Source organism: Thunnus maccoyii, chromosome 15 (genome assembly GCF_910596095.1).
Source record: "Thunnus maccoyii chromosome 15, fThuMac1.1, whole genome shotgun sequence".
NCBI lineage: Eukaryota > Metazoa > Chordata > Actinopteri > Scombriformes > Scombridae > Thunnus > Thunnus maccoyii.
Window position 1 is genome coordinate 14,570,381 of NC_056547.1, and position 21,447 is coordinate 14,591,827.

At 39.5% G+C, this 21,447-nt stretch overlaps 1 protein-coding gene across 1 annotated transcript in view; it reads right to left on the reverse strand.

Annotated features, from left to right (window-relative positions):
• Window positions 1-21,447, reverse strand: part of csmd3b (CUB and Sushi multiple domains 3b) — a 386,683-nt gene that overhangs the window by 215,271 nt on the left and 149,965 nt on the right. Inside the window, exon 5 of the mRNA XM_042434723.1 lies at window positions 14,875-15,072. Within this exon, the coding sequence (XP_042290657.1) occupies window positions 14,875-15,072 (198 nt within the window). The remainder of the gene's footprint in view (window positions 1-14,874; window positions 15,073-21,447) is intronic.

A 21,447-nucleotide genomic window follows, 5' to 3' on the forward strand; every position in this document is an offset into this window, starting at 1 on the left:
GCTGAGGTACAGACAAATAATAAATGCGGACACAACTAAAATCAAATAGCAATAAAAGCAGAATACATGGCTATATCATTAAAAACAATTTTGAGGCTGAACATTAGCAGTAATGAGGTTCCTGGGACATGCACCAGATTGTTGACTCATAGGTCATCTATAAGTGACATCATGGGGATGTTGAAAATGTCTGTGTCTGGTCCAAGTCCAATAGAAAAGCTAGCAATGTTACATGTGAAACCAAACAGATAGGGACTGGGACCCGAGGATGTCAGTCTCTGACGCACCAGTCATTTCCGGTCACAAAAGTTGCGGGATGGCAAGGTTGGTTTCTGTGAGGAGCACCTGAATGGAGGATTGTGTATGCTTGGCAGATAGCATCCAAAGTCTAGCTTTGTGTGGGTGGAGACCATCTGAGCCACAAAGTTCCCCCCATTCCCAGAAGACATTAAAATTATCGATAAAATCCACACCGAGAGCATCACAAGCAGAGGACAGCCAGGTGTTCATACTAATCAGGCTGCTGAAACGCCCCATTCCACGGCCATATGTATCTACTTCAAGGTGGGATTTTATTATGTCTGGAACTTTGTCTGCAGTTTCAAGCACTTTGGCGCTAGGGAAACAGAGAGTATGAGCCTTTCTGACTCTCATGTTTCTGATAATGGACTCTCCGATTATTAGCGTTGTCTGAGGCTGGGGACGTTGTGGTGAGGTGGCGTTAGCAGCATCCTGGTGATCTGCAGCAGCATCTTGGTGATCTTCAGCAGCTGGGTGAATCACCGCTGGCTGCTCTCTCCGACTCCGTGAGGGAGCTCCACCAGTGAAGCTGGACCCGGCACCGTGTTTGGCGTGCACGGCACCAGCCTGTGGCCCAGGGCAGTGACGAGCAGTAGACAGAGCTACAACCCTCCTCGATGGATGGCCTGAGAGTAGTCCAGCATCAGGTGCGGAGGTGATGGAGAAGAACCTGTCACTGGCCCATGGCGCCAAAGCGCAGCTGGCATCTGCCTGGATGCAGGGGACTGACAGGCCAGTGGGGGGAAATCCTGCAAATCCAGGATGTCGAATTTGTTTTCGAGCTGGATCTCCTGAGGGTGTTGAAAGCAGTAAGATGGTTTGCCACCATGTTTACCAACATCAACGACAGACCAATCTTCAACAGATTCATGATGGGGAGTAGAACTGTCTGGGGCTTTGGGTTTAGCTCCCAGGAGGATCCAGGGATCTTTATGCTGGTTAGGGGCAGCCTCTGGACCTCCAGTGGTGATGGATTAGGACCATGGAATAGTGGTGTTGTTATCAGGTACCGGAGCTGAACAGTTAGAGAAGCAGGTGGGACCAGTCCTGTCCTGGACATCATAGCCAGAGAAGGCCATGACAGAAAGTTGTTTAACCTGAGCAGTAGCAACAGTCGAGATCTCTAGGACAAGCTTTACTTCCTGTCTGAGTTCAGCACCCAGACAAGAGAACAACAAGAGATGTTGTTCTTCAGCTTCGATAAGATAAGCTGGCAAGACTCACACATAGCCATAACGTTAGTAGATAACAGTTCTTTAAAAGACTTAAAATCCACATCCAATGATTAAATTTCTTCATCTGGTTATAAGATATAGCTAAAAACGACCAAATTGAGTGTATCGTAAAAATGTGGTTAAAAATGGGATAAAAAATAGATAACACGTCAGTTACAGAGCTTCTGGCAGGTACACAGAGACACCAACAAATGTGCAGATTAATAAGAAATAGCTAAGTAATCAATATAAAAATGTTTGACAAAAATATTTTTGGTGTCTCATGTAGCACATGAAAACAATCTAAATTACTTGGCTGTCTCCCTCCACTCCCTTCACCATTTTTAACTCAAACTGAAAATTGTTAACTGTTGTATGCTTTGACTGAAAATACACAAAAGGAGAAGAGGCTGTGGGCAGACTTTAACTTGGCATTTAAATAGCAATCACTCTATAAGCTGTGATGCCATGCTATTCTGTTAGAGGAGCATTTTAGACTATTAAAGCCACAGCCTTGGGGTCATGAAAACTACTGTGCATATAAAGAACTGGGTGGAGTTTCACTACAAACACAGGAAACACAAATGTTGCAGAGGGGAAGGCTTTTACACAAAATAAGTGCTCACATCTGTGTATGCAAGAGAGCATATGTAAGAGAAAACTATAAAACAGAAAGAGAAGAAGAAGGGGATGTAGTGGAAAAGAGTGCAGTAGTAATTGTGAAAATGTGAGCTTGTACATGAGCTGCAACGGCAACCTCATATGTCATTGTTAACTAAAGTTTACACAGCACCCATCATCAGCATCAATGTAATGTAATGAAAGGAGAGGATAGGAGAGGAGAGGAGAGGAGAGGAGAGGAGAGGAGAGGAGAGGAGAGGAGAGGAGAGGAGAGGAGAGGAGAGATACAAAATGTGCAGAGCAAGAACGAAGAGATGACAGGAAGGGGAAAGAGGGGAGAGAAGTTGAGAGGGAGAGAGGAGAGAGGTAGCAAGAATTGAGCAGGTCTGCAGAGAAGAGATAAGAGTACTTCAAGTGTCACTACAAGACTGGTACATTGATCTGAGAGAGAGAGTGAGGCAGAGAGGTGGAGAGAGAGTGTTTCATTACTGTGAACACAGTGTTTTGAATATAATTTCAAATGCTGCACTATTATTATGTTATAAATAAAACAAACATTGTAGCTACCTGCCACATAAAGAAACAATTTGTTAATCCGGTATGCCAAAGCCTTCCGAAAGTTCAGATCAGGACCACATATTGCTTTAGACTTTTCATATTTTTCTGCTTATTCTACATTTTGAGGTGTCTGGAAGTCAGGGGCTCTCATGTCTAGCCTTTAGTCTACAGTGCTTCATAAAGTTTAGTAAGTGTTTTGCCATAATTACTTTGTTCACTGCAGTTCAATAAACATCTGTCATCAGTATCAGTGTATTTTGTTTTTAAATTTGTTATTGGTATCACTGTTAATTAAGCACACCAAAGCACCGCTTCAAAACGAAAATTAGTTCTAAATTAATTGCTGGCAGTTGTATAAAATGTGCATATTTCAAACATAACACAGATTGAAGACAGCATAAATAGCTTCACTTTAAAATAGCATTCAATTAATCTTTATTAAGGTAAACAATATTTCAACACAACTGGCAAACATTTTTAGTTCACCATAAACTGTTCAAAAAGTAAAACTCTTGCCAAGTCAGTGATGAGGCAGACTTCTTCTATTTGCAACTTGGTTGAGTCTTTCCTAAATTAAAAGTAAAATATGCCTATATTTGGACTGGTTAGGACAATATAGTATAAGCTTATAATTGGGTGTTGCAGAAATTGCACAAGGACGATTACAGAAATTAAATCCCCATTCTGTGTGTGTATGTGTGTGTGCGTGTGCGTGTGTGTTGCATGTGTGGCAAGCGGTAGGGCCGGGTATTAGATTATTAAATGTGTCAATTTTTTTGCAATGTTGGGAACATACGGTCCTGGATTATCTTACTCTCTACCTGGGCATCTACTTTATACAGTATGTGTGTGTGACACTCTCTGTCTGTTTGGTGTGTGTGTGTGTGTGTGTGTGTGTGTGTGTGTGTGTGTGTGTGTGTGTGTGTGTGTGTGTGCATATGTCTCCAGCTGCTTGGATCAGCAGAGCTTTACATCCACAGGGAACCATTAGCAAGATAATAATGAGACCATGGAGGAGCTCACGCACACACACACACCCCCCTCATGTGTATATGTGTGTTAGAGAAAGGGACAGAGAAAAAAGAGAGAGAGAGAGAGAAACAAACTTGCTCCCGTCATAGACATAAACATCATGAGCAAATCCTTTTTCTGATTTGTTTTATCCGTCTTATGAGTCATTAAACTGGGGTTTGTCATGAGGGAAATATAGTGAGTGTCAGGATGTCTGAAAAAATGTGCAATTTAGAAGTTAAAGCACTTATGTCTAATGTACTTTACTGTGACGTCTGATACTTTCTGAATTGTACAAATGCAGAAATATGTTGTTTTTTTTTCCTGTCACTGATTTATGTGATTACTCAAATTCCATTATGATTAATTCATTGAAGGATCATTCTTCTGTTTTAAAAAGTATATAGCAGTTTTCATTTATTTATTTATTTTTTTTGTTTTGTCCTTACCTACAAGGTAGCTATTGTTTCAGTTTTCAATATGTGATGAAAATCACCTTGTAAAGACCAAGACCTGATAAGTGCTTGTAATCCATCACGGTGGACAACATGCTTGGTTTTACCATATTTTTGTTAAAGTTATGGGATTGCTGTGTATTATTGAAAGTGCAGACTTGTGGTTTCTTATAGTCTATTCAATTCTGGATCCAGTTCCCAGTCATCAAACTACCCAGATTTATTAAACTCAGACGCTAACAAATCTCTTACCAAATCTTTTATCTCTCCTAACCTTTTTTATTAGCAAGAGCAATGGAAAGCATATTGGTACCAGCCTTTTCATTTTCAGGCAGCAGTTGCCATAGTTGGTTGAAATGACAGACATCACTGGCAGCAGGTTAGATAATCTGCAGTTAATTAATGTTAATTCCATATAACTGCTGCAGCCAGTGTCTATGTTCAATCAAAGATCAGTTGTGAGTGAAAAGACATATCACTCTGTAACATCACTATATGACCATGAGTGGAATTTGTTTCTGTAGTTCCACAGGGACCAACTGAGTAGAGACTCTCCTCTAGAGAAATCACCTAAGTCATCATCTCACGTGAGATTAAGAATATCCCAGTAAAATGTACATTTCAATCTAGTCACCTTAATAGACAGTATTTGGAGTAAGTTGCTCATGAAGTATAGTAGGCTGTAGCTGTTAATTGAATGTGTCAGATACATTTAACTAACATTATGCTGCTTGTTTCATTTTCAGGTTGTAGGCAAAGGCTGTGAGCATTAATTTGGCTGCCACTAAAAACTATAGTGTTCCTGCCTTCTCAGCTATCAAAGGCTGATTAGACATCTTGAGTTATTTTAGCCTTTAGTTACTTGCAAATGTTGAAAGGGGATTTCAAAAGGGATTTGAAAGGATTCAGATTCGATAAGTGGTTTTGATACTGGAATTGAATTTGATAAAATGCTATCAAACCCCATCCCACGTGGTCTTACAGTTTTATATTGCCAGTTGGCGGCCATACACTGATGGGATATTCCAATACCCTAGACCTGACACTTGACTGTCAAACAACATCACATTCAGCTCTGTTTTCAGGAAGTCTTACATAGACATAAAAAGGCAAATATGTAATTGGTGAAGAGGATAAGGTAAATGTAGCAGCATCTCAGGCAACTTCAGGTAGTAGAAAGGTCTTCTGTTGGATTTAAACAAATAAATGAATATACTTTTTGAAGTGCTTTGTTGTACTAATTATCTTGTCATTTTTTAATGTTTCATAAATATATATAAAGAAGTTTGATTTCAGTTCTTCTATATCTGTTGGAGTAATCTATAACCACAAATTATTTATCATCACAGACTAATCTTGTCTTGTTTTGTTTCATAAATGATTAGCTGAAGTGATAGGAATGAGGAGCAGATGCTTCACAAATAAAGCAGTTTAATTAGTAATGGTGTCAACACCTTTGTTATAAAAGTACAGATTTCCAACACTAATGAATATCAGCTAGAGAGCTCTTTGACAATAAGCTACTGATCTTCTTGAGTGTATAAGCATACTACTACTTTGACCCTTGTTCTTCCAACTGCAATCATTGATTCCTAATGCTTATTGGATAAGGTCACTATAAAAAATCAGCTGTTTGTTCTTCAAATTTCCTGAAAATATAAACTGTTGGAGAAATGTGATATCTGCGGTTGATATATAGAAGTTCTTTTGACAATTTCAAAAGTTTCAAAACTCTTTGATTCTAAAAATATCAAGGATATATAGAGATGAATATAGTTGTTAGCTCATTTACACACATAAACAAACACTTGTGAATACACAAATGCACATGCACAAAGACACACAATTATATGCAGATATAAATCACATATCACACATCACATAAACATACAGCTAGTCTGAGTGTCTGTGCAGCATGTTTGACAGCTCGGCTTGAATCTTCTACACTGCAAGGGGGAGTGTGTGTGTGTGTGTGTGTGTGTGTGTGTGTGTGTGTGTGTGTGTCAGGATGGAGGAAACTACCAGTGCAAACACTATAATCTGTCAAAGCTAAGTTGAACTATAGTTCATACTACTTGACACACACGCGCACACACACACACACACAAAGAAATATACAGTATGTCATATTGGCATCATTGTCCCTCTCTCCTACTTACTTTGTGTGGGTATCTGATGCATGAAATGACATTGAAATAACACATAACTGAGAAAATACAGCAGAAAGAAAAAGCTTAACTGTCTACAGCCTTAACTATTGTGGTTTTTAGTGTTTTCTGGAATAGATTTTCTCTTTTAAAAAAATAGAAATCTCAATACAAGGTCCAACTTACTTTACTTGCAACTACTTTAACTACATCCCCTGGCCTTCCTAGGTGGATGGAGTTGCTCAGTGTATAATATATATATATATATATATATATATATATATATATATATATATATATATTCACTTTTTACCAGTTTCTAAACAAAGCGTTAAATCCTCATTAGATTCCTACCCAAACATTTAAAAGAAGTGCCTTAGTAGTACATGGTTGACCTTTTATCTGTTAGTATTTTATCCACTATGTCGCTGGATGATAAGAGCTAATTTCCATGGTAAAGTAACAGTTCGCACATTGTCTCAACACCCATCCTACTGCTACCTGGCAGGTAACATGAAGAAAAGCAACATGAGAAGAGAGGGCAGCTGGAGAAAGCAAAGAGGATAAAGAGGCAAAGAAAGAAGAAGAAAAGAATAAAAGAATGCTGCCTGGAAACTAACGCACTTGTGACAATAAAAATACTACCTTAACGATCTAACGATTTCACCTAGCAACCATTCTAGTTGGCCTAGCGCAAAACACACACATGCACACACAGAGTCACAACTACATATGGAAGGCCTCTTGGTCAGTATATCAATTTGAGAGTGTTGTAAAGCTGAAGAGTTTTCTTCAACCTACATCTGCTTTAGCGTCCTCTGATTTGGCTTTCGGGATCTGAAGATGATGTGAATAACGTAAAATTAATTTCTGCCCTGAATCCTGCTGCAAAATGACTCACTAACCTTTATAAGTGGTTATTTGTTGCTACTTTAGACCAGTGACTGCACAAACATTTACAGTGTCTTCATATAGGTCAAGCCAGGAAGAAAGGAACAAAAATTGGTCCTTACAAATAATAAGTGTGTTTACTTGGTCATTGTTTCACACTTATGATGAAACACTTATGATCTGTGATCTACACTCAGAACATGTGAACTCACAAATGCACATATGTGTGCACAGTTTTTAATAACACAATAACACAATAACTCCATTGGAAAAAGAAGTTACCTTATTTGACTCCCTAGCATACTAGTTGTATCCATAGCAACAAGTGTTACCAGATTCTCAACCAATTATTCATTTGATGTTTTCTTTCTTTCTTTCTTTCTTTCTTTCCATGTTATTTTGTCCTTTCTTAAGCTAGAATGAAAAGAAACAATCAAATAAGCGTTTTATGTCGTCCTTCCTGTCAGACTTCTTTCCAGTTAAGTTTTAAGTATGTACTGTATGTCTGTGTATGTCAGATTATAGTCATGGCTGTAATACAGAATCTGAAGAATAATGAATCCTGCTGCAAACAGACAAGACATTGACATTCTTAACATTGAACATATAATGAATTAAGTGCACTCTGTTCTTATATGGCAGAAGTTTTTGAGACATTGCTGGTTAAGAACAAAGTAAATATTTATCCAGCACAAACAGGTAAACAGCAAAAGTATACATATAGATGACAATGTGTACCCAACTGTGTGTGCACACATGTGTGTGTGTGTGTGTGTGTGTGTGTAGATGAAGTTGAAGTTGGACAGGGCCTTGAATCGTACAGCTTCAGGATAAAAAATAAATTTTTTCCTTTTAATTTGAAACATTTTCAACTAGCACACATGTCTGTTTGCATCCACTCGCACCTTTTCATTGACTTGTATGCAGTCACACTACCTCTAGAATCAGCCTCATGTTCTGCCTGAACAAACTCTAAGGGTTACGTAAGGGCATAGGCTTTTGTTTGGGCCAAAGTATGACTGCAGTGTTCTTGCTCACAAGAAGGAAAATTTGCCTGATCAGACTGCAGCAGAATTAGTACTATGAGCTCAACCAATAATATGCACACCCCTGTGAACACACAAAAACATGCACCCAAGCAGCAGCAGCGGCAGCAGCAGCGGCAGCAGCAGCAGCAGCAGCAGCCTCAATCTTGTTATGCTGACTACACACACACAAACAACCACACACACTCATTTCATTTCCGTTTCTCAGCCAGTCTAATTTCGAGTTTTGTCAGAGCACATTATTACTTTTTCAATTCCAACAATAACCCCCTACTCCCTCTACTTTAAGCTCTTCCCCCTCCTCTCCTCCCCCCGTCACTTTCACTCCCATTTGTGTTGTCCATTTCCCTCTCTCTTTTTCTCTCTCTCTCTCTCCCTCTCTTTCTCCTCCAAATGGTCTTATTGTGACTTAACGACATTGTACAGAAATCAATTTGTGTTCACGTTATACTCATAGTTATTCACAGCATATTAATGCACATACACAAACTTGCATAAGTTCAAACGCAGTTATTCTTAAATTCTCTCGTCCTTGCACCAGCAAACAGAGATGCACACTCTAGTATTCACAGATACTCTGTCTCTGTTTGTCTTTCTCTTGCTCACTCAGACCACCCCCATCCCACAACACACATTCACCCGATTCATGAATATTCATAAGCGTATTCTGTATCTGTGAGATCATGATAAAAAATTTTCTCAGGGCCAACGTTGCGCATGTGTGTGTACATTTGTGTGAATATGGACGCATTGAATGCTAAGGGATATTTCTGTCTTGTAAATAATTCTGCACCATCTTAGCACACATACTGACACTCATACATAAACTCACAAACACACAGAGACTCTCTCCGTCACACTTATATACCTCACATGCTTTTCCTACTGCATTACTGTGATGTAATGTAGCTGTGTAGTATGGTTTTCCATTATATTTTGCTCATGGTACTATATAAGACAGTTTGGGTACAATAAAAGTGTGCTGAAACAGCATCCTTCGGATACTAGCCCAATTTCAAAGGGTGTTTGTCAGACTGGTTCTGCTGTTGCTACAGTTATACATGTCAAGTGAACTGTAGTTTATTTGTTTATCTCCAAATTCCAAGTCTTGTGTATTAAAAAACAACCAATCCAACAAATCTTCCTTCCTCTAGTTGCTCATCTAGTTGCTACGTTAGAGGACTATGGTGGCCCCCTGTCACAGCAAATAATTGATCATTTTTGTGGGGTTTGAGAACTTCTCAAGGACCCAACAGCAAGACTGCTAAACTTAGAAAAAAGTAGGTAAAGTAACTGCATTCTCAATAAGAAAGGGGGAGGTCAAGTCTAAGGAGAATGCAAGGATTATAATATTAATAATCAACATTGCTCTTGCACTAAATTTTTACCCACCACTTATGCCCACATCCAAAATTAATGGTATTAAGTATTACCAGTATTAGCAGGTGAGTAGTTGTCCCTTAATCTGTGTTATTAATTTGGGATTGTATACATCAAAGGTTATCTACATAATCTATAAAAACAAAAACATGGCATATGGTGTACAAAAAGAAAAAATATTAGCAGTGGGACTTAAGAGAGATAAGAGAGCTCCGCTCATATCAAACTGAATCCCAAAATTACTATGTCTTTCTAAACCACTTAAACCATCATTAGGGGACTTGCATTGCATTATAAGATGGTAGTCGTTTCAGGCCTGTTAGAAAACAATCTAATTTGCAATGTGATTGCTCAGTGGTGGCAAAGATATTCAAACATGGAAAATAACAATTAACAATACACTATATATATGAAATGAACAGTAAAAGTGACACCTGTTCAATGCAGTGTTGTCCAACACCATATGACAAATACTTTGTAAAACCCTTAGTAATTATTTCAGACCATGGCGAAGGCTCAGAGTGAAAGGCAGGGGATTATGTAACCATAACCAAGAGAGAAAGACTAGCCGAATTTAATCTCCAGTCCCACTGGACTGCATATTTGTGAGAGCGAAATCCAAACTGAGACAACATTCTGTTTCCACAAGAAAGTCAAGTGGATTGAACTAGGGATGTTCTTGGTGTAAACATCCACAACAACACATCCTCATTCCAACAGAATAGGTCTATTTCCAATGATTCCCAAAATAACATGTATGAGTGTTTTCATTGTCGTTATTAGTAATTTTTGATGGGGACCAGAAGAACGACCCATAGGACCATTTTATAATATAATGATGTTTTATGGTGTGACAACACTGTGGTTAAGGTCTGGTTAGGTTTAGGCACAAAAACCACTTGGTTAGGATTAGGAAAAACTTATGGTTCGGACACCTGAGCCGCGGCGACTCACAGTGAAAAGCACTAGTGGAATACACTCCTCCTTGTGAGGTAAAACACACCTGAGCCACGGTTGGACGCAGGAGGCCAACAGTGGTCTCCTGCTGCAAAGGCCACATTTCACCTTTTTGCCATCCCCCCTACCCACCTCTACCTGCCTCCCCTTGATAAGGAAGTCACCTTATATTGATGTCATCTGAACTGCGTCATTTCCCCAGGTCATAATTACAAAGGCCGCTAGATGGCGTAAACGTAACTATAAGTCGTTTTTGCCGGCCTGAATTTCAGACCAATACTGTCGTGTTTCTTGTGAGGACGGGCTGTCTACAAACCACCCTTTCTTGTACCGCTGAATGTAGGAGCAAAATGTGGTCTGTTGATTTCACCTCCAACATGCTTTGGTCATGAAGGTGAAAGATGAGTGTGAAGACAAAAGTTGAAAGGAGTAGCGTCTTAGCATTCTGAGTGAGTGAGTTTTCTATTCTTCTCTATTCTATTCATGATGGACACATGATCATTTAAGCACAGTGTGCATTGTGGATAATTGCTAATATTTACATTTATGTAACAGTAAGAGAAAAGGGACAAGATTACACACACACACAAACAGAAAAAGAGAGAGAAAAAAGAAAAAGAGAGAGCGAGGACACATTTCTGGTGATATTGCTAAAAGCATTGCATTTCAAGTCATTTGATTGCATAGCTGAATAATTGATAGAAAGCTATGGTATGAATGCCTCTAGGTGTCACCACACACACACACACAAGCAGAAACACTCAAGTATACAACTCTCTGTGTGTATGTGTGTGTGTTTGTGTGTGGTTGTATGCTTTTTTGCGTGATGTGTGTTCAAGGGGAGGAGGTGTGAATAGTTGTGTATGTGTGTTTCTCCGAGTTGCAGTGAACGTATTAGTAGCTTAGCTCCTCTTAGCCTTACTGACAGAGTGACAGAGACATTGCTAATCCAGCACTGACAAGTTGCCATTTCTCCCGCTTCCCTCTCTCCCCCTCCTCCCTTTCATCCTTCCCTAGACCCAAATTACAGTTCACTGCACAGTGAAATATGTTGTGCAACAATTCAGCACATTGTTGTATGTATTAAACTGGTTTTGGATGACACTGTGGTGCATGTGCAGGCAGGGCGAATTTGAAAAAAGACACAAGTATTATACACGCTTGTAGGATCCCATCCTAACTGAGTATCCTCAGATTCAAAGTGAAGAAAATTTACATGTCTATTTTGCATTTTTGTTTCCTCTTGTGATGTTGGAAATACAAACTCTGTTATTTATTCTTTTACTTGGCAGTGTCTGTTGTCGACATGGTGTAAAATGATTGGACATAAAAATTACATAACTAGTGACGAGGATCAATGACTCACCGGATGTAGACTATGGGTATAAGCCTGCCATTGGCTGCCAATTTCAGACGGCATTCTCCTCCCCTTGTGCTATCTGCGTGTTACTGTTTTCAAAATCCCTGTCGCTACATGAAACAACCCCCGAGCTAGCAACCTACACGGTAAAAATGGCAAGTTATGTTTGTCTTTCTTATCAGTAAAATTCGTATAACATGGTCAACATACATCTTTTACTGTTTTGTGTGGCGTTTTCTTTTGCGGGGATTTAGCCATTTTAATGCCATCTTAAACAAGTCCCCCCCCCCCGACACTATTTTGTAAGGACACGGTTGCTGCATCAAGGGCTTAGCGCTGCCCAAGACGATTGTTATTGCTTCAAAGAAATACAAACAAGCCAGAGAATGTTTTCCCCTTATAGCAGAATGATGGTAGGTGCAGCCAGACCTTTCTCCAACACTGGCACAGTGCTGTGGAGACAGGTCTGGCTATGAGAGACTAGGATCAATATAACCCTGTTGGCATCTGACTGTAAACTCTAATGCGGCATACTACATAATATGAAGCAAAATCCGCTGGACTTGCATTTTCAGCCCTCATCAAAGATGCACTATCAGTTCCACTGAGCAGAGAAATCAGTTCTAGTAAACTTCTGAGAATGACCAAAATGTCATATGAGTCATCGGAGGTCACACAGCAGCCTTTTGAGCCATTAGCATCAAATGATTAGAGGTGTGAATAGGTCAAACTGCCAAGATGAGATGATAATCCTTATGATAATGACTCCTCTCCATGGTAGTTAGCTGGCATGTTTCGTACCACCCAAGGTAAAGATGTTATAACAGTGCAGCATATCACAGCGATATAAATTAGCAGTCCTCAGCTCTGGTTAACTAAAGATTTTTGCTTTTTCATGCTGTGTTGTTTCCTAAGAGGATGCTTAATCTCACCAATATACAAGTCTATACGTTAGTAACTGCACTTAATAGCACAGACAGGGTTATTATGTTTGTTTGTTATTATGTTGATAGTCATTTTTGTATTGACAGTTTTGAAAAATATTGAGATATTTTAGAGAAGTCTGGCTATATACCAGATGATTTCACTGTTTTCATCATCACTCCATTGAGATAAACAGAGAACAAAATCAGATCATCAGGTCTGCTGATTTGGTTTGGTTCCCTGTCTTTTGGGGTGTTGGGTCCTGATTATTCCTACATAACTTGGGAGTGGGAGTGAATCGTTATAACGTCCGTCAGGTACAGGCTGACTATAGAGGGGAGCTAAGCCCTGTCTATACAAAGGATTCATGTACTACTTTGTTGTGTTCAAGCAAAGATCCAATAAGGGGCATATCTTGCCTGGATTGCATTCTGTTTGATCAGTTTGGGCTCCTGCTGTTGATGTTCCCCTATGGTCCTGTCCACTGTCACCATGAATATTGGCTTGAATGCTCCCAGTGTGAGTCCTTGAACGTTGCTGACAGTCTGCTAAATCACTGCTGCTAACAGTGAGTCTGAGTACAACTCCCTACAGCACTCCCAAGGTGCTATGGTGATCTACACCTTCTGTTTCCAATGATTGTAAGCAATTAATAGCCTTCTTACTTTGTAGCAGTTGGTGGTATCTCTCTTGTTTATCACCTTGCTTGTATCACTGAGGAATGTACATACCATGAACTGATAGTCTTCCAAGTTCAATACTGTGAATACACCCCCTCTCTCTCTTGAGAGGATGGTGATGTTTGGGTCCCTTCTGAGAAGTGTAAGTGTCTTCTCCTGTGTGTTCTTCTTCTGGATGGATGACTCTGTGTTGCTTATCAGATCTACCACTGGCATTCAACTGGAGCTGCAAAGTTCAATCTCTGAACTAAATTACTGTCCTTGCCTTGGCAAGTTCTGGTCATTGATGTTACTTGACAGTCATGAGAGTTACTTGAATAAAATGAAGGGAGGTATGAAGAGACACTGATTAAGCTGCTTTGATGAGCAGTAAAACATCTTCAACTCTTTTTTCATCTTTTTTAGATTTTATTGGACATCTTTCTGCCTGTAGGTTGGAAATGAAGCTTTATATTTTTTCAGTGAGTTTCAAGGTATGCCTGTATTCATGGCATATGCTCATGTATTCATTATTTGTATGCGGTAATTGTAATTTGCTTTTTTTTTTTTTTCAATACGTAGTGTCAAGTAGGAAAGTAGCCCTGGGAAGACAAAAAGCCTTCAAGGGCATAGTCACCTATGAGCATAGTCATCAGGAGCCATGAAGTGGTCCTCTTTCACTTGTGGTTCCAATTTAATAAAAGTGACTTTAAACTTCATTTTTATTGTGCAAACACATGATCTTTATGTGCACACATATAGGCTGCTTGATTTGCATCCACCTACGCTATATGGGGAATGTCTCTTGGTATAAATATACAAAGTGAAACAGAGTTCTTCAGCATACATACTGTTGTGTGGCATAGCATACAGCACTATGTACACAGACCATCTACACCTACCCCAGAATCCAAAAATAGACAATAGCATACAGTGCACTCCGCATATTTGCCTCTCTCCCACACACACTTTTTATTACACAGTCAGTTATGCAGCATTAGATACACACACTATATACACAAGCATTCTTGGATTGCCTGCCTCACTCTCTTTCACATACACATCCAAATGCATGCACAGTCTGTCTGTCTTTCCATCTCTCACACAGAAACACATATAAACATAAAGTATATGAGGGGTTCTCTTCCAAAATGCTGTATATTTTATTTTGAAAAGTCACTTAATCAGAGTCAGTATTTCTAAAATATGTGTAGAGGATAAGAATTTGGTCAAGTATCATGTGTTTCATCATTTGTTTTCATTCTGGCAGAATTTTCTGTGAATTTTCATGTTAGAATTAAACCCTTCATATAAAGTCATGCACATACACATACAGTTTAGCCTTCCGTACCTCGACAAATCGGAGCAGGAAAGTCCCAGACGGCTGTGTTTCCAGCATTGGTGATGCAGGTGAGTGTGGCATGGCCGTCTAAGACATAACCAGGTACACAGCTGTACCGCACACGGTCTCCCACAGCGAAACGGCCACCGCCACTTAGCACTGCTTTGGGTGGGATGCCAGGGTTTCCACAAGATGTACTGTGGAGTTCTGCAGAGGAAGACATTAAGAGAGAGAAAGAAGGAAGGAGAGGGATTTAGGTTTTTTCAATTTCTTTTTCGAATTAATTTTACTAAAATGTTTAACGATGCATTACCCCTAACTAAGCCATCACTCAACCAAATAATATACCCAGCTCTTGGTCAGTGATGCGTCCAATCCAGAGACTGCTCTTACAGTCCCTGTCCACATGCTGTGTCTACCATTAAAAACACAGTTTCATGGTCAGAAAAGAGAGCCACCTGTGGTGATGCCATTAAAATATTACACACATTGTCACAGCCTGCTCTAAATTGTCACTCCAAGCACACATATAGCCAGGTTCTTGGGCCTATAGTTCTTTATAACACAAATTGGCAAGCATGATGACTGTAAAAGGACATTTTGACTGCACTCCCAGGCAAAGCAGACTAAACTCAGCCCTAGAGAGAGGGAGGGAGACAATGTGAGTGTTTTATAGTTAACACATTTTTCCCTCTAGGTACATTTACAATTTTGTGCCTGAGACATATGCACAAGTGTGCATATAAACATCTGTACACCGAAACACACATAAAAAAAAAAAAAACACACACACACATACACACACAGCAGAGAGAGGAAGAGAGACAGGCAGAGGGAGAGAAGCGGTATTAGAAGCCATAAACCAGGAAGTAGATGGGAGAACAGGGACCAACTCTGGTCTTATTGTTTGAACTTGATTGATACAACTGTGAAACTGTTGAGACAGATAGGGGGTTAGGGAGGGGGGTGAAAGAGATATGGGGTGACGGGGAGGCAAAAGCAGAGAGAGAGACAGAAAGAGGGGGAGGTTTAGAAAACGAGAGACAGAGGACGCTCGCCAATCTCCAGCCCTATTATTTCAACATGACAGATAGAACCATGAAACTACTCAGACAGAGGGAGGGAGGGAAGGATGGAGAAAGGGAAAGGGAAAGAAAGACAGAAATCAAAAGTGGTAGTGAGAAAGATTATGCTCAGTATGTTCCCACATGAAAGGTGGCAGATTTTCTTAAAATGTCATCAGAAAGTTTGAAAACCTCACTGCACTTAACTCCTCAAACTTCTGATATGTGTGCAATAATCTTCAAATGAAAAGCTAGAGTTTAGCTGCAGAGGAATCTTACCTATGCTTACGGCCAAAATGTGTAATTATGATTCACAAAGCAGACAGAGGATAGAGAAGATAGAGAAGATTTGATGTCAGCAAATGAAGCGATTGAGTGATTCTTAGATTGGTTGGCTGATTGATTCATTTATACAATGACTTTATTTTCACACCTTTTCAATTTCCCTCCCTCTCTCTACCATCTCTATCTCTGTACCTCAGAGAGGTGTAGCCACAGTGCTGCTGATTACTCAAAGGGGTATGTGCACATTTTGCATTTCTCAGTGATCACGCACTAACACAATCGTTCAGCTGCTTTAACCCTTACATACTGTTCAGGTCAAATTTGACCCATTTTGACATTTTAAAGCAGTAAAAACACCTTAAATAACATTCTTAAACCCTGAAACCCTGTGACTGTTCCTAAAGTGGCCCAGAATGTACAAAAATGGAAATATTTCAAAATTATTTATTTTTGTGCAGCTGGTACAAACATGTGTATATTTAGGGTGTTCCGGGTCAAATTTGACCCATATTTATTCAAAAGCATCCTTGTCACTATAAGGTAAAGAGTGGTTATGTGAAATCTTAAAACAGTGAAACTATAAATTGGCATGTCTGTGTATTCCTGTGATTGGGACAGTGGTGACAGAGCTCAAGGGGGATATTGACACTGTCACAAGAACTGCTTGTGTTCCCACCATATTGCTACATTTGCCAGAGTTCCCACCCAGGTAGACATTTGCACCTGCAAACAAGCCTATACAAAGTCACTAATAAAACCCATCAATACTCATGCAACCAACATAGTGGTTGTGCAACATAGTCCTACCTGTAATGGAGGGCAGCTTTCATTGTGCTATAAAAAAGTACCTGAGCCCCTATTTTACTGATTTGGTGGATCTGTTATTCCACAATGAAAAATGAGATAGTGAGTTGAAGAGAAAGTAAGAGGAGGAGGACAACATAAAGAAAATGGAGGAAAGGTCCTTTTGACTTCTCGCATGCAATGGCGACGCCACCTTCCCCACATACCAGCCACTGCAGCACAATAGTCTGAATCTTGCCCTTAATCAGTCTGCGGTCCCATAGTCAGTTGCCACAAGGGGACAAAGGAGAGGGAAAAGCAACTTTTGCACAACAAAAAAGGACCGTAAAAGTAATGTTTTTTCAGTAATGTTTTTTTTTGCAGTTTTGTTAGTTTGAAATTTGTAAACCATTTTGTTGTTTTGTTTATTGACTAATACACTCAGTGGAGAGTTGATTGTGTACAATTGACAGAAAAATAGGGCATGTGGTTTACAGGCAGCAATGATTGATGGTTTTAATAGTTATTATGAAACCTACCATAGAAGTATACCATAGAAATAATTATGGCTGTTTTGTGTTCATAATATAGTGTGATTGTGAATGTATTTTCTCTATAAAGGAAGGTTTCAAACCAAAAGAAATACTCTCTCTACTCTCGCTCTCTGAACCCCCCACCCCCACCCCATCCCATCCTCCTTATCTCCACGCAGACACTCAGTTACAGAGAAACACACACTTAGACACCACACTTGGACACACACACACACACACACACACACACTGGCACACAGGGTCATCCATCACAGTGGCGACCCGCTGTGCTGTATTGTGACTGGATGTCAGGTTGGCCTGGTGTTGCGACCTGTTGGCCTATTGATTTTGCCAGTCAGTGTGGCCCCACTCAGTGTCAGGATGTTTGTGGTTTAGAGTCCTATCAGACACACATTTACTCTTGCCAACACATACACACTCACAGAGACGCATACACATACAGGGACAGGGTCAGTGCTTTCAGAAACACACACACACACACACACATACACAAACACTTTCTTAAATCAGTTTCTTCCATCACCTTCTCATTCTTTGCTCTATCATCTACCTTTTCCACAAAGTTTTACTCTCTCTTCTTATTTTTCAACCTTTTTATCTTTTTATTTCTTTTTATTTTATTTGATCTTTCCTTCTTTCCTTTCTTTTCTAAATATATTTCTGCTCCTTCTTTTATATCTTTCCTTCTCATATGCCGTGTTTTTTCTGTCTCTCCCCCCTCTTCTCTCAATGCCTCCTCCTGTCACACTCCACCCACCCCCACCCCTCCTGTTCACATGCTCCCTCCTCCTCAACGAAAAACTTGGATGGCATGCCAACTTCTTCTCTTCTCCCTCTCTATCTCTCTCTTGTTCCATCCATACCACTACGGTCTATCACCCCTTCTGTCCATCCATTCATTCCTCCTTTCTTTCTGTCCCTGGTTTATTGTGAACATCACATAGTTTCATTACACTAGTTTATTCAGTAGCCAGCGGCTACACCACGCTCCTTTTCGTGGTTTATTGCTGCCTGCCCTCTCTTATTTATTCTCTCTTACCCTCACTTCTTCTTACTCTCTATTCATTCTCTTTATATATCTATCTATCTCTGCTTCTCTTTTCCTATCTCTACCTCTCCCAAGTTAACCATAACCATGATTTCAGTCTCAGTTGCTTCATTACAAGCTGCTGCTTTTATGGACCATCTGTAGAGCTATCTGCATGCTGCATCTGCATCACACGCACACACACAGGGGCAAACAAAGGCCTGCCTGCAGAGAAAACACCAGCATGCAACTACAGTAATCTTTCTACCACATACGCGCACACACACACACACACACACACACATAACCATTTACCTGGCTTTTATTTCTCCCTAGATAAGCAATTACAGCTCAGTCTAGGTACAGGGAACACGAGACGAAGAAGGAAGATGGGGAAAAAAAGAAGCGAGAGAGAGCGCGAAATGCTTGAAAAAAAGAGAGAATGCTGCTATGCTTTCAGAGTTTTTAGTGAGACAGATGACACTCACCAAAAACTGCAGACTGGAGGATTGGAGAGGGGGAGTGAAGGACAGTAAAGACAGAGGGAGAGAGCGAGACAGAGAGGGAGACGAAAAAAGAGAGGCAGAGACAGAGAGGGATGATTCAACGAGTTTGGAGGTTTTACACCTCCGTCAGCAGTAACTTCTATAAAAGATGAACCAAGTTTTATACCAGAACAGAATAGATGCTGAAACGCTTGAAAGTAAAGCGTAGAATCTGTTACACGATACCGTGTTCTTGGATTTCCATTAACTATATCTGAAAAATGGTTTTCAGAAATTCTTTTCAAGACATTTTCTGTAAAATATGTAAGCTTTATAAGGAGTGTAACAGGCCAGACAAATGAGTCCTGAGGTCTGTAACAAACAGATATGTGTTGTAGGGCACCAAGATCTATAAAAGGTTTCACTGGCTGTCAACTTTCAAGTCAGTTGCCTGTCAGTTTGATTTATTCAGCACTTTGACCAACTCTTTTTATAGACTTGTGAAGAACTTGTGTCATAAAACATTTTAGTCAGTTAAGTTAATGAAATTTTATGGCATAAGTTGTACATCATTTCTTGTGGGTCGGGTGGCCTCCTTCTGACAATATCAGAAACAAAAGCAGAGCTGCAGTTTCACAATGACAGTTCACACTACAATACTACAAGAATGACATTTTTCTTTTCTATTTTTGTTTTCAAATGCTTTGAAGAACAGGTCCAGATGAGAGTTGTTGTTAATTTCCATTTTTGTCTTACAGTATCAGTACACATCACTGTGGGTTATTTGCTTTTGTGTCTAAAGGCTTATTTTTAAAAGAATGCTACAGGAGTCAGACAAGCAGACGATTTGATACGTCCTCCTCCATATCAATCTGTGTATAATTTTGTCATCCTGTTCTACCATGCTGTATTTCTGTAATTTTGCTATCTCTATTCTGTACACACAACATCTATTATATGTCTGTCCATTCAGGAAGAGGAATCCCTCCTGTGCTGCTTTTCTTGAAGTTCTTCCATTTTCCCCTGTTAAAGGTTTTTTTTTTCCTTATCCAAACCGAGGGTGGAAGGATAGACCATGTCGTATTGCTGTACACATTTTAAAGCCCCCTGAGGCAAATTTGTGATTTATGATTATTGGGCTATACAAATAAAAATTGACTTGACTTGATTTGAATCCTATTTCTTTACAACTCTCACAAGTGTTCCCAAATGCGTCTATGAAATGTGAATAAAATGTGGAGTATTTTCAGCCTGGCATTAGCACTCCAGTACAGCTTGGCAAAATGCGATTGCCAGCTACATGTTAACAGTGATGGATTACCGTTACCAACTCAATCAGAGACCTCTAGAGTTGCTGTGGTAAAATGTAATTTGGAATTGAATGTGAACTGGCGAGTAAAAACAAATTTAAAAATATCTTCACTCATGGTACTGTCAGAAATAATTTTAAGAAGAGAGGGAATGGGAAGAAGTATTTAAAAAATCAAAGAAACAAAAAGCCCTTTAACGTCTCAAAATGGCAATAAGAAAGATTTTAATGTTTAGCCACACCTTTTTAAGCTATTTGCTAGTTAAGCCCCACTATATTTGGTATTTTTTACAAATCAAATACAACTGATTTGATTTGTTAAACAAATAGACAGTATATACAAATATAAAAAGCTGACACCAAAACACCCATAGGACTACCAATGTCCTCGTACTTTTATTTCATCTTGCATATTAGTGCAAACATGCTTCAGAAATCTATGTCAGAATAACTTTTAACTAGCTGGAATGTGTACATGTGACTAGAATACCCATCAACAAGCACAACCAACATGTGCACACAATTTTAAAAGTTTGAATGTAGTTGGCAAAAATTCGGGGAAACTTAAAGGAAAGTTCAGCAGAGGTTTAAGAGGTTACTGTGCAGTTTCGGAAATATTGGAATATTATGGTTGAAGAAAATAAGGCATTTTTGTGCCCATTTCCTTCAACTATAATACAACCACATATTTGTAATATTGACAGTGGAAAGACTTTTCCCCAAACAATCCCTCCACTGTTAGAAAGTTGCTGCTAAGCTGTCAAGCAACTGTCATTCATAGTGGGATTCAAGCGATTTCCTCAAATTCTAACTATGACAGCTCAACATTCACAAAAAGGATAATAATGGAATTATTCTACAAGGCTGTGTGCTTTTTAATATGAAGAGATTAATGCCAAGATGAGATATCCGCCATTTGAAAATTGTGACACCTCTCTCTACAAAAGCATTAATGCCACAGGAAAGCCCATTATCAAGGATCATGGTAGCTAGGCGGATGCTGAGCAAAAGAAAGACTGCTAAGAAGGAAATAAGGAAGGGAAGAATGTAACATTTCCTCCTAGGTATGGATACA